The sequence below is a fragment of the Phoxinus phoxinus genome (assembly GCF_949152265.1).
Source record: "Phoxinus phoxinus genome assembly, chromosome: 1".
Classification (NCBI taxonomy): Eukaryota; Metazoa; Chordata; class Actinopteri; order Cypriniformes; family Leuciscidae; genus Phoxinus; species Phoxinus phoxinus.
The window spans coordinates 33526511-33539857 of NC_136876.1; the positions used below are offsets into that span (position 1 = coordinate 33526511).

Sequence of the window (13347 nt, forward strand, 5' to 3'; positions counted from 1 at the left end):
CTTAGTCTTTTTATTTTCATCTGTGTCAGTGAAGAAAGTAGGCTAGGTAAACATAGGGTTAATTGATATTTAATTGAGCTGTTTTATTAATAATTGTCTTAATTTACGAAACTCTTTTTTTAAAATATTAATTTACAATATGTAGCCTAGCCTACACTTGGCTATAGCCTAGCCTACATCTCATCTACATGTCTAATATGATGAAAACGACTAAGTTAGGCCTATTTTTAACTTAAAATGTCGAAATTAGACAAAAGTTTATTAGTTAGCCTCAATTTTTGTCTATCGTTTAACAGTTCTATCCTAAAGCAGCAATCAAATAAGAAATGTTTAGTTACTTACCTTCTTATCTCGCAGACTTGCACTTTATGACCGTTCTGGGTAAATATACATCCACACCCCGCTCCATCCCCCGGCGGTTCTAGTGGGCAGGGCCGCATTAATCATCACGGGCTTACTGGGAGGGCCCCGCGGTCATGATGATAAAAAAATTATAACCGCATTTTATTAAGTAATTTTAAATTCTAGCATTTATGTGCTGTTGCACATGGATATTCAAAAGAGAGCAAATTGGGGGAAACCCCAGCGGTGGGTAAAATGCCCCCTTTTCTTACCAAGTTTGCTTCATAGATCTACAGCAAAATGAACAGACTATAGTTTTTCATCTTTAAAAGTAATAGGCAAGTAATGTATCAACATGTATATATAGTGATATTTATTTCAGGAATGTCCAAAATTTGTAACATTTATATTTATAACTTACATATAACATATAACTGATCTTGCAAACAAATATGTTTAATGCATAAATAAATAAACAAACAAACAGAAAACCCTAAATAAATATTAAACTTATAAATTAGTAGGCTATATTTATGCAGTGAAATATATTCAATAAATGCATTAAAAGCCACTATGTTTTATCATTGGGTCACCTAACCACCTTCCATCAGAGAGCTAAACGTGCTAGCAAGCTATAATGCTTCCTTGAGGTAATTCTTTCATGTTTTTGTCAAATATTTTGATTTTACCACCTAGTTATATTGCATTAAGTGCAAAACAAATTATTTTACCCCACAAGCTATGACTTTTTTTTTAATTGTTAAATTGTTATAATAAAACTACAGACTTAACTATTCATCTATCACACATCCCTGGGATATGATATCCTGCAGAACAATATTCTCTTAAACACTGTTTATTAATATCTGAAAAGTATAGAGCATCACAGTCCCGCCCACAGCCCGAGAGAGCTTTATTGGTGCCGGAAGTAAATTTCCCATTAATTTCTCCCATTGACTTTTGGGAAAATCCGTATAGAGCATGTCTGAGGATAACCAGCTACGGCTGAACTCATAAGCATACAACATCATTTCGAGTGAAAAAACGAAGAGAAAATCCAAAAAAGGCAAAGGTATAGACTGTGTACATATTTTCATTTCCGAGCGAAGGAACTACTCGTCCCATAAACCACCGCGCCTCACTGAAGTCGACTGAAGCCACAACCGCGAAAGAGCCTTTTGAGTGAATTTTATATAGTGAATGTGTAGTTAATAGCAGTTCTTTCAGTAGTAATCGTGTACATACAAATAATAGTGTTTTATATAGGTATTGTGTATTGAATTTTATATTTATCATCGTGTATTTTATATTGTGTGCGTGTGTGAAAGCGGTTAACAATAACGTTAGCAACATGGTGCAGTGCTTTACCTGACTGCAAATCACTGCTCACTCAGTCGTCAACACATGTGTGTTCAGTCAGTGTGTAGTTTGTGTGTTTATTTCAAAGCCCTTTATGACACAGGACACTCTGCTGACAGGACAGGTTGAGGTCCATGCTCATTTTCATGAAGTTATAGTTCATCCTTAATTGTAATAACATTTAATGTATTTAGTTAATATCCACAAGTGAAAATTAAAAAGTGATGGTCAGCGAACCAGAAAGTGCACAACGCCACCGGTCTGATGCATGGACCGGTGCATGGTCTGCTCTTGGACCGGTGCATGGTCTGCTCTTGGACCATCATATTCAGTTTATTAACTTGCCATGAATTATTACACAAATGTTCAGTAAATGCATGAAGAGGTATGCCCAGGCTAAATATTGTTTTGACAGTGGCATCATAAAATGCTTGATATGACTCATACCATATGCTGATTATGAGCCAGACACGAAGCGGAGCCTGAAGGGAGTTGTATTCACTATAACAACCGCCTCGCTATACATTATCCCGCTTATTACATGGCTACCTACCAAATAAATCTATAATTTGACACAAAATATTAATTTAAAAAGGAATTTATTGATTAAAAAACTATTTATATGGCGTCCGCTAAAGAAAACAGTCCGTTCCGACTCAACAGTTAGAATCCTGCTTCCATGGCAACGCTCTGATTACACGACTTCCACCAATCAGATGCATCACTGTGGGATTGTTTAGGATTGTGGGTAATGAAGTACTTATCCAAGACATCGCGAATAAAAGGCATTTATCTCAAAACAAGGTTAGTGCCCCATGAACTTTTGGTGTTTATATGAGCATATACAATCGCTTAGTACAGCCGTAGCTGGGTTTAAGTCTACCATGGTTACGTTTTTATGGCTCATACCCCAAATGTCTATGGAGAAATTGTATTGAATTTTTACTTCCGGCACCGGCTGTGGGCGGGACTGTGATGCTCATGTAGCCTATTAGGAACTCCTTCATCATCTGCAAGAGAGAGAGAGACTTGGTTACACTTCAGTTAAGCATTCATCTGATGTACAACTTACTGGGTTACTCACCTGTTTCTCTGTACCGATCCGTTCTGCAAATTAAAGGCATTAACTTACCATTCTGTCTGCTTCGTCTATGCCAAACCTGACAATAAATAAAGGTGACTTGACTATATAGTGTGTGTAACACAAAAATATAAGTTATCAGGTGACCTTAAATGTATAAATAAATTAAATGAAAAACATAAGTCACGTCAAATACTATAACAATTGCGTCAAAATTAAGTAAATCTAGCATAAATGTCCGTTTTGAAGAGTATTCACATAAACACAGTCGGTTATGTCTTTACAGAATGTATAGTTGTGAGCAGAGCCGTTGAAAAACAGAGTTACGACCATAGACATTCCTCTTCTGGCCTGCTTTCTGCCATCTTTCTCTCCCTGTAGGAAGTCAAAACAAGTTTCTTTGAAGACTTACCTACCCTCTCCCTAGATCTATTATATAATTTAAAAAAAATTGTTGAATGCAATTGGTTGCATATTTTTTACTGTTGACCAAACTTCTTTCTTGACTTAAACTGAGCAGCTTTAGGCTAAATGATATTCACTTGTTGTGCAGGTTTATGTGAATGTATTTTAACATAACAGTAAATACTGTAAATGTATTATACCTTATGGGAGCAGTCCCCCTTCCCTCCAAAGTTAAACGCACAAAAAAATGATTAAATTCAAAGGGCTTTATTGACATGAAAGTTTCAAGAACAATGTGTGTGTGTGTGTGTGTGTTTACACACTACCAGTCAAAAGTTTTGGATCGGTAAGATTTTTTATGTTTTTAAAATAATTAGTTAGTTATTTTCTGCTCACCGAGGGTACATTTATTTGATTAGGGGGAGAGAGCAATATTGTGAAATTTTATTATAATATTATTCAAACACCTGATTCTATGTGAATATATAGTAAAGTGTAATATATTCCTGTGATCAAAGCTGAATGGTCAGCTACATTATTATCAATGTTAAAAAAAATTATTTACATTTTTATTTCAGGATCATTAGATGCATAGAAGGTTCAAAAGAACAGCATTAATCTGAAATAGAAGCTTTTGTAACATTAAACACTACCGTTCAAACGTTTGGGGTCAGTATGAACAAATATTTTATTTTTTGGGGGGAAGAAATAAAAGAAATCAATACTTTTATTCATCAAGGATGAATTAAATTGATCAAAAGTTACAGTAAAGACATTCATAATGTTACAAAAGCTTCTATTTCAGATTAATGCTGTTCTTTAGAACTTTCTATTCATCAAAGAATCCTGAAAAAAAATTGTACACAACTGTTTTCAACATTGATAATAATAATAAATGTGTATTGAGCATCAAATCATCATATTAGAATGATTTCTGAAGGATCATGTGACACTGAAGACTGGAGTAATGATGCTGAACATTCAGCTTTGATCACAGGAATAAATTACATTTGAAAATATTTAAATAGAAAATAGTTATTTTAAATTATCATAATGTATGCAAGTATATATATATATATATATATATATATATATATATGTGTGTGTGTGTGTATATGTATGTATATATATATATATATATATATATATATATATATATATATATATATATATATGTATATATATAGTGTGTGTGTGTGTGTACAGTTATTATATACATACGTGTGTGTGTGTAACTCCATTTTCATTTCAACTGACCACACTGTTAACGTTAATGCCGTCTCTCCATTACAGAAATTTGCAGCAAATGGTCGTTGCTGTAAATGTATTCTACGGTATGGGAGCACCCCATTTCCTACCCAAATTAAACACAAAAACGTATTAATGCTGTGTTTCTGCTACTCCCCAGAAAAAAAATGTTATTATATGCAAGCAATTCAAGTGTCAACGTAATAATCAATGTACATTATACGTCAATATTTACCGATAATTGCTGTAAATATAGCTGCTGCTGTCTGCCCCGCTTAAAATCATTGGCAACGCGGATTTGTTTGGAACTATTGAGAGCTACACAAATCACGTGACCGCGTGGCGGCGAGATCACAGTGTGTCGCAACCATAGACATGTATAAAGGCTAGATGGCTTACCGGCGCTGAGAGCCAATGGGACCCGACGACGTCACACGGCGGCCATTTTAGGACAGGTCCGCTCGTCCAGCTATAACATTAAAGTCTATTGTGTATGTAGTGCTGAAATAACTATATCTTGCTCAATTTTCAACCGATTTTCAAACGGCTTGGTGTGCCATAAACGTCAGGGATGCGGCTATTTAACTGCATACTGCATACATTCAAAACGTGAAGCTACAATTTAAACATCGGCATCAGCACAAATCATAGCCACGTTAATAAGGTTTGTAATAAACCAAACCGTTTGTAAATCCGTCAAGAATTCAGCAAGTTACGAGCATTTGTCACTCACCTTCCGTCCACAGCAGCAGGGAGCAGCAGCGCAGTCTCCTGACCTAAGATGGCCGCCAAGTTGACGACACAGCTGACTCCGCCTTGAGCCATCTAGCCTTTATACATGTCTATGGTCGCAACTCTCATATTTAACCTTAACGGCTCTGGTTGTGCATCAGTGCAATTGGATTCGCACATTCATTTGGTCTTAAAGTGACAGTGTGTAATAAACCTAATGCCGTCTGTGCTCTTATTATTAATCAAACAACAAAAGAAAGAAAAACATTAACTGCTCTTTAATAAGGATTAATTATTTGAATGTATACAAATAAATATGTCTGTTTGAAATAATAAAGAATGATGTATGCAGGTTCTTATAAAGAATGCATATATCCTTCATTGAAAAGAAGACAGTTCTACTTTAGGAGAACTGGTTTTATTTAATTTTAAGAATATGTTTTATGTCACAGCAGTTAAATCTATGTCTGTATTCATGTTCAAACTTTAAAATCATTCATAAATCTATCAACAGGTTAATAGATGTTTTCTCTGTGAGTGTATATAATGGGTTTGGACATTTTTGAGAATCTCTAAATTAATGCACAACAAATGAACTAAACCCATTCGATTTTAGTCGACTAAATCTACAAAAATAAAACATTTCAGATGACTAAAACTAAAATGGAATTTTAGTCAAAAGACTATGACTAAAACATAATCTAAATTTGCTGTCAAAATGAACAATGCTGGGAAGGCCTCAGGAGTAATGACAGGACAGGAGACAGCCAGCTGAGAGGTGTGTGTTGCCCAGAAAACAGGACAATCAAGACATTAAAGGCAAAAATCACCCACTGGGCCATAGCAGGACGGACAGGAAACGGTTGGCTCAGGAACAGTCTCTGGGCAGGTAGCGGGCTCCAGGGTAGCCTCCAGGCTGGGAGCCGATGCTGTGTGAGTGGCCCAGACACACACAAGGGCAGTGACATAGAAAGAAAGGGCCACATCTTCAGACATGACAGGGAATTCAGGAACCGACAGACTTGACGCTATAGAGGAAGCCTTCCTTCTCAGTGGTGGGGCGATGGCGTGAAGATAGTTGCTTCCAGGGGAACAGCAGCATTCACGGCCCTCTCAGGGAAAGCAGCAGCAAAAACGTCAAACCCTGGGTACGCTGCAGCTTCTTCAACTGCCACGGGGGTGCTACAGCATACACAACCGCCTCTGGAAAAACTGCAGTGGTCACAGACAACATGGGCAGAGCTGCAGGGTGTGCTGCCACCTCTGGGTAAGGTGATGCGCAGATGAGCCGGGCATCCAAGAGGAAGGAGACCACCTTCACCACAGTTGTACACAAATCCCACAAACGCCCAAAAGGACTAGAACCCCTTGCATTCCCATCTCCCAAGCACTGAGGGGCTCGTTCAGGGCGCTATTACAGTTTTTTCGATTGCGTAAACACATTTCTTTAAACTATGCCTCGTATTCTCAAAACAGTAAACACAAATTCATAACGTCTCACCCAATGCCCCAAACATCCTATTTTCAGGTCAAAATGAAGCTCTACACTCAAAACCATTCATCCTTGCTGAAAAAACAAACTTTGTCCTAAACTTTACATCACACACAAGCCCTCACAAACACACACACACTACAACATAGTCTTACGCACTGGTGCAATAAATTCAAAACAACATTTACAAAACTGGTAAGTTTATGTTGCTTGTAGTTCCCCCCATCACAAAACTTTTCACATGATGAACACAAAAGACAAAACCAATGGATACATTGCCACATTTTTATGCATTCATGTACTACACGGTACAACACACACACACACACAAATGATTCCGCCTCAGCATCCCGTCTTTGGTCTGGGTCAGGCCAGAGAATCTTGTCAGCATTACAGGCTATTATTGGCCCTAGCCAGGCAGCGGGGGTTAAATCCTCTTGCATGCCTGTTCCTCGCTGGCACGCATCAACTGAAATATTTGGTAGGCTTCTTCCATTTCATCGTCACTCTCTGTGTCCTAGAAAAATAGAAGTACTGATTACTGTAACACATACTTTTTACAAAATGGAAGCATTCAGAAAACTATCTGTATGTGAAGCAAGTTGATGCATTTCTTTTATGTGTGTTGTACCAGCACATAGTACAGCTCTCAAAAGTTACAGAGCAGCAGTCTGAAGTACATCTACCTGTTTTTCTCCCGGAAGGTTCTTATGATTGAGGCGACGGTGAAGCGACTCAAATTTGGCCTTACTCGTAGCCCAGCATCCCTCATACCATGGACAAAGACATGGGCAACTAGTGGCACGAATTTCATCCGAGACTTGTCTCCTTGCCCTTGCCCTTCACCTTCCTCCTCCACTCCAGTGTCCTCAACTTCCTTCGTGTCTTTCTGGATCTATTGTTCCAAAACTGAATAAACTGACTCTGGCCCCTTTATCTATCTATTGAAGGTTCTGATTGGTGTGTGATCAATTTGGACTCTTAGTCTTTTCACTTGGGTAATTGTGTGCAAACTGAGCTGTGCTGACTTGAGTGAACAATATTGAATGCTAGTGCTTTCTAAATGACAACATGGTGTAGGCAACAAGAAATGAAGGGATTTGTGTGTAAAGTTTTGCAGTGACAGTTCAACAAATCTGACTCATGTCAAAACAGGGTAATAGTGTTTATAGTTTAGGGAAATGGGTGTGCTTTTTGATAAATGGCATTATGGTTTTGAAAATTTAGTTCAAAAGTCTGGTTATAGTGTTTAAGTAATTTTAAAAAACGGCAGAGGTGGACAAAGTACACAACTTCCTTACTTGAGTAAAAGTACAGATACTACTGGTCAAATATTACTGCGTTACAAGTAAAAGTTGTAAAGACCGATTTTTACTTAAGTAAAAGTACAGAAGTACTAATTTTTAAAAGTACTTAAGTATAAAAGTAAATGTCAATGCACTGTTTTATTAGTGTTGCATTGTTGCATGTAATAGCAAATTTACAGTACCTTATGCCTCTGAATCTATGCCTACCTACACATCATATCAATATCACAATTATTTCTAGAACACAGTTCCAGTTGTGGGATTGAATAGTGTACTCAATAACGTCCACAATGGTTTCAGTTTTTTGCTTTTAGTATAAATATGTTAGCCTTGTTATCTATAAGATAGTGTGATCCAAAACAATGACAAAATTCGCATTTAGAAGACCAAACCCAATATTGAAAATTACAATCAGGTTGATGTCAGAATCCAATGTCAGATTGACGTTAATCTCCAACGTTTGGACAGACGTTGTTTTGTGGTTGAAAATCGGTTGACGTCAGAAACCAACATCAGTCGAGTTCTGACATAAACCAGACATTTTGTTGTTTTTTGTTTTTCCTTTTGTTTTCTTTTCTTTTCTCTTGTCTTGTATTAATTAATACCTGTGGAAAAAGTGACGCTCATTTGATTGATAATTATGTATAAAGGGTAGGCTTAATAAGCAGAGGCTTCAGCCTACACCTTTTTCGGTTATGAATAGCTTTATTTTATTTGTTTGAAAAGTGCTTATCTGTGAGGACCGAAATAAAAATCTTATGTTAAATCTTATGTTAAACCAGACTTTCATTTCCAACCAAAATGCAACCCAAATCATCCCTGACATTACTACTTTCTACTCAAGGCCCTTGACAGAAATGTAGTGGAGTAAAAAGTATGATATTTGTCTTTCAAATGTAGTGAAGTTAAAGTAAAAGTTTCCAGAAAATATAATACTGAAGTAAAGTACAGATACTCAAAAAGTGTACTTAAGTACAGTACTCAAGTAAATGTACTTTGTTACTGTCCACCTCTGAAAAACGGCAAAAAAATGTCCTTGAGAGCCGCGTTGTTTAGGTTGAGCCCCCCGCAAGAATGATGAATTGGTGGGCAAACTCCTTCACTGTCGACTCCCCTTGGCGAAGTGAGACAAGCTTGCTATCGCACTCCATTGACTGACGAGCGGAGGGGCACAGGGTGGGAGATGGAAATAAGACGCCCATACCTCCGCTGAGTCCTCTTCTGGACAGATCGTTATGTCACGAGTTTAAGTAATGGTGAAGTGAGAACTCGAGGATTCAGAGGAATATGGGCTTTATTAATATAAAAGTAAAACAAAACCCAAACAGAAACAGAAACTACTAGACTCTATTTGCATTGCATGTACAAATTTATTGTGCCAGTTGGATATTTTTTCTCTGTTGATCGGTTTCAGTGGACAGTAACATTTTTAGATTACGCAGATTAATCCACAGAAATAAGAGAACACAAGCAAGAGTACAGAAACCAATCCAATGTGTGATATCAAAAGACAAACAGGTCATTTGAATGATTTATTTAAATGGGAAGTCATCACATTAAGGTGCATGATTATCATGTTGTTATTCAAGCCTCTGTGCCCGTAAAATCTAAAGAAATCTTTATTTTGGGAAGACCAAAATGTCAGAAACACAGTAATTATAACTCTGGCAACCCAGGCATTGGGAACTTTCCAGAAAAGTCTTCGACTTCCTTTCGGATTTCATTTATTTTTAATTGGTACTTCTCATTTTGTGCCAGTTCCTCTTTATACTCCTTCAGAGTTGCTTTAGGATTCATGTTTCTCTGGATCTCCAATGTCAACTCAATGCCTAAGAGCAGATACACAATCAATGTCTGAGGTAGGTTAAAAGTTTGTACCATATCCTTTAATATTATATTATTATTGTTTAAAACAAACTCACCCTGGTGAATGAACTCAGCAACCTTACGGAAATCGTCCTCCAATAATCCACGAGATGTAAGAGCGGGAGATCCTAAACGAAGGCCGCTTGGGCGCAAGGCACTTTTATCACCTTCAAAATGGAGTTTGGGAAAGGGATAAGTGGAAAAACTGATTAGATTGTTGTAATAAAACATCCAAAAACATGTCCAAAAAGACTGTAAAAGATTGGGTCAATTATACAAGTATTATTAATGAAGCATTTCTAAGACACCTGGGCAGGTGTTCTTGTTGCAGGCGATGGCACAAGCCTCCAGCACTTTCTCAGCCCTTCCTCCATCAGTTCCATTTGAACGTAAATCAACCAAGATGAGATGATTATCTGAGCCACCTGAATTTAAAATGAAAGATAACGGGAACACAGTTGTCTTTCTGTATCAAATCTCTATCACTATCAATGGTTTCATTTAGCTATAATTTATATCTAAATCCTTAAGAAACTTACCTGTAACAACTTTGTAGCCCTTTTCCATTAGGCCGGCTGCTAAAGCCCTGCAATTTGCCAGAACTTGCAATTGGTAGTTCTTGAACTCAGGAGTCAGAGCCTGCTTTAAAGCAACAGCTACCCCTGCACATCACATCAAACAAACAAATAAAACAAATCTGAACTCAGATTAAGAATTCTCAAATAATATGAATAATCGATTATTATAAAATGTAATTATCGTCATCACTAAACAATTTAAATTAGTTTATATATAACTAATAAATATTTAACGTTCAATTTGACCAAAGCACATGTTCGGTAGGAAAAATAAATAAATCTGAACTCCAGGATGTCCATTTTCAGGAATATTAATAATTGTCTAAAGGGCCGCACACACCGGGACGAATATCGGCGCGCATTATTCGTCAGCGTTTTTAAACGCGTTTTTTGTGTTCACACCCAAGCGATTTTCGCTGACGATGAGCCGAGTGAACATGCAAATTAATTCCCTGACATTAGATGGCGCTTAATGTAAAACAGAAATACCCCGCGTAGTCGCTGGCACGTTTGTCATATAGTTCATGTAAACCGCAAGCTTAATCAAATGTCAATTAATAGATCTTCGAGTAATCATAAACATCCCTAGTGTAAATGCAAACTTATCTAACCTTTATATTAAAGACATCAGCTCTTACCTGCAATGGCATGGTTGTGAGGGCCACCCTGCAGTCCAGGAAACACAGCTTGGTTAATCAGACTCTCCAGGTTATACAGGGTCTCCTTGCCTGTCTTTGCATCAACACTACGAACTCCTGAAATAGAGTGCATTATGACCAGTGTTGGGGTTACACATTTCCAGTAACGCAAGTTATGAATCACTATCAGACCACTCATTTTCCCCTAGTAGTAAAGTAATGTATTTAATTTTAAATTTGCAGCAAATATCAGTGTTACTTTTTAAAATAAGTCCCATTTATTGACTGACATCTCTCTTGTCCCCATGTTGAGAGAAATCGGGAGTAAGTGCAGATGCGTTGTGAGCGCTGTGTGAACATGATGGTTATTGTTTTCCATATTCTTCAAAATGAAAAAAATTCAAACTAAGAATATATTACGCAAACCTGCAATAATAATAATAATCATAATATAACAAATAATTAATATACTTTATGCATTTAATCTCACTTTATTAATCGTACAGGTGTGAACTTGAATTTCTTTCAGCCTGAGGCATATTAAATTAGCTGGTGTCAAAACAATACACTTTTTTTGTTATAAAAAACAAACAAACAAACAAACAAGCCCAGCCCAGGTGGAAGAAAGTAGCGCAAAATTAACGTAACACTACTTCCATAACCAAGTAATGCAATTAGTCACTTTTTTTTAGGGAGTAACACAATATTGTAACGCATTAATTTAACTAGGGCTGACTTCTAATAGTCAAGGATTCGACGATTCGATTCGGAGAGGTCTGATTCGACTATGAACCTCATGGTCGAATAGTAGGGAAGTGTTATCAGAGCCGCTGCTAGCCATTTTGGTGCCCTAAGCATAATTGCATAATTTATTTATGATGCCCCCTACCCCGAGAAACTTCGTCATCATGAGGAACATGCGCGCGGACTTGCTCTCTCTCCCTCTCTGCCGTGCACGCGCTACGCGGTTTGGAGCACAGTCTCTGTCTCGCGGGCGCGCTCGCTCTAGATTCCGGAGATTCGCGGACATCAGTGTGCCGCTATCAATATGCGGGAGACTCCCAGAACTTCCTTTGGGATGTCTGTATTTCTATACTGAAATAATATCGGCATTATAATTATTGATTTTTCATTAGGCTATTTTTTTGGTGCTCTTGGTGCGCACAGCGCGTGATGCGCGTGGTGGGAGCGGCGGCGCTGAGTGTTATGTAACCAATGAGCAGCAGCACACTACATGCCTGTAACGTCCGGACCGCATTTGTTAGCATTTACGGATTTATTGGCTCACAATGGCTTCTAAAAAATCATCAGTGTGGGAGTATTTCGAGAAGGTTAAAGATGACCCAAAGAAAGTTAAGTGCAAGCTGAAGGCTGCGCACGAAGCGTCTCAGCAACGAAGACATCCTTTCCTTTTTTCTTTTTTTTTTTGCTGCATGTGCACTTTCTGAAGCCCATTCGATTATAACTTATATTAGGCCTATGTTTATATTCGTTGTTGTGTAATTGTTTTTATTTATTCAGGCAGGCTTATTGTATTTTGAAAAATGTTTATGACATTTTGGACTAGTGCAAGGCTGTTTCTCTAAGTTTAATTTTATTTATTTATTTTATCCCGATTCCCGAGTGTGAACTGAATTAAAAGCCAAGAAATAGGTTCCTAAGTGAGAGATAAAGGCATGTTTTGGCACATTGTTGTTGTTTTTGAAGCCAATTTGTTCCTATTTTATGTGAACTTTTCTGATGTTTGATAAATGTGTGATATGTTTTGTTCATCTGGCTTTAAATGAATAAAATGTATTTGTTACACACCCATGTTTTTCTTTTAGCTCTTTTGTTTGAAATGGAAAAAATCTAGCTGCTATCTAAAAAAAAAAAAAAAAAAAGTTTGACTATCAGTCGACTATGGCAAAATCTAACGAATCAGATTCGACTATGAAAATCTTTAGTCGAAAACAGCCCTAAATTTAACGCATAATAAGTAACTTTCCCCAACATTGATCAAGGCAGTGCTGTCAAGGGCCTAGATTTAGTGTGACCGGTCAGTTCACACTGAACTCACCCTTCCTATAGAAAATGACTCCTGCCCTGCAGCCCCTCAGGGTCTTATGGGTCGTGGTGGTAACAACATCACTGTATTCAAACGGAGATGGAACGACTCCTGCTGCCACTAGACCACTGATGTGAGCCATGTCTGCCAGAAGATACGCTCCATTCTCATCTGCGATCTTCCTCAGTCGACTGTAGTCCAGGTTACGGGAATAGCAGCTGGTTCCTTGACAATGATACACAGAAATGTTAA

At 37.5% G+C, this 13347-nt stretch overlaps 1 protein-coding gene across 5 annotated transcripts in view; it reads right to left on the minus strand.

The window, feature by feature from the left end:
* The window catches only part of shmt1 (serine hydroxymethyltransferase 1 (soluble)), a 54767-nt gene that overhangs the window by 33304 nt on the left and 8116 nt on the right, over positions 1-13347 (minus strand). Inside the window, exons 7-12 of one of the 5 annotated variants that reach the window (XM_079611866.1) lie at positions 13108-13320; positions 11049-11165; positions 10372-10494; positions 10141-10257; positions 9889-9999; positions 9486-9795 (exon numbers count right to left, since the gene is read on the minus strand). The exons of 2 other annotated variants lie outside the window; for them this stretch is intronic. In XM_079611866.1, the coding sequence (XP_079467992.1) occupies positions 9623-9795; positions 9889-9999; positions 10141-10257; positions 10372-10494; positions 11049-11165; positions 13108-13320 (854 nt within the window). In that variant the 3' untranslated portion in view covers positions 9486-9622. Of the gene's footprint in view, positions 1-342; positions 419-9485; positions 9796-9888; positions 10000-10140; positions 10258-10371; positions 10495-11048; positions 11166-13107; positions 13321-13347 lie in introns of those variants that run through there. 2 more of the 5 variants (XM_079611868.1, XM_079611870.1) reach the window with 2 other exon arrangements.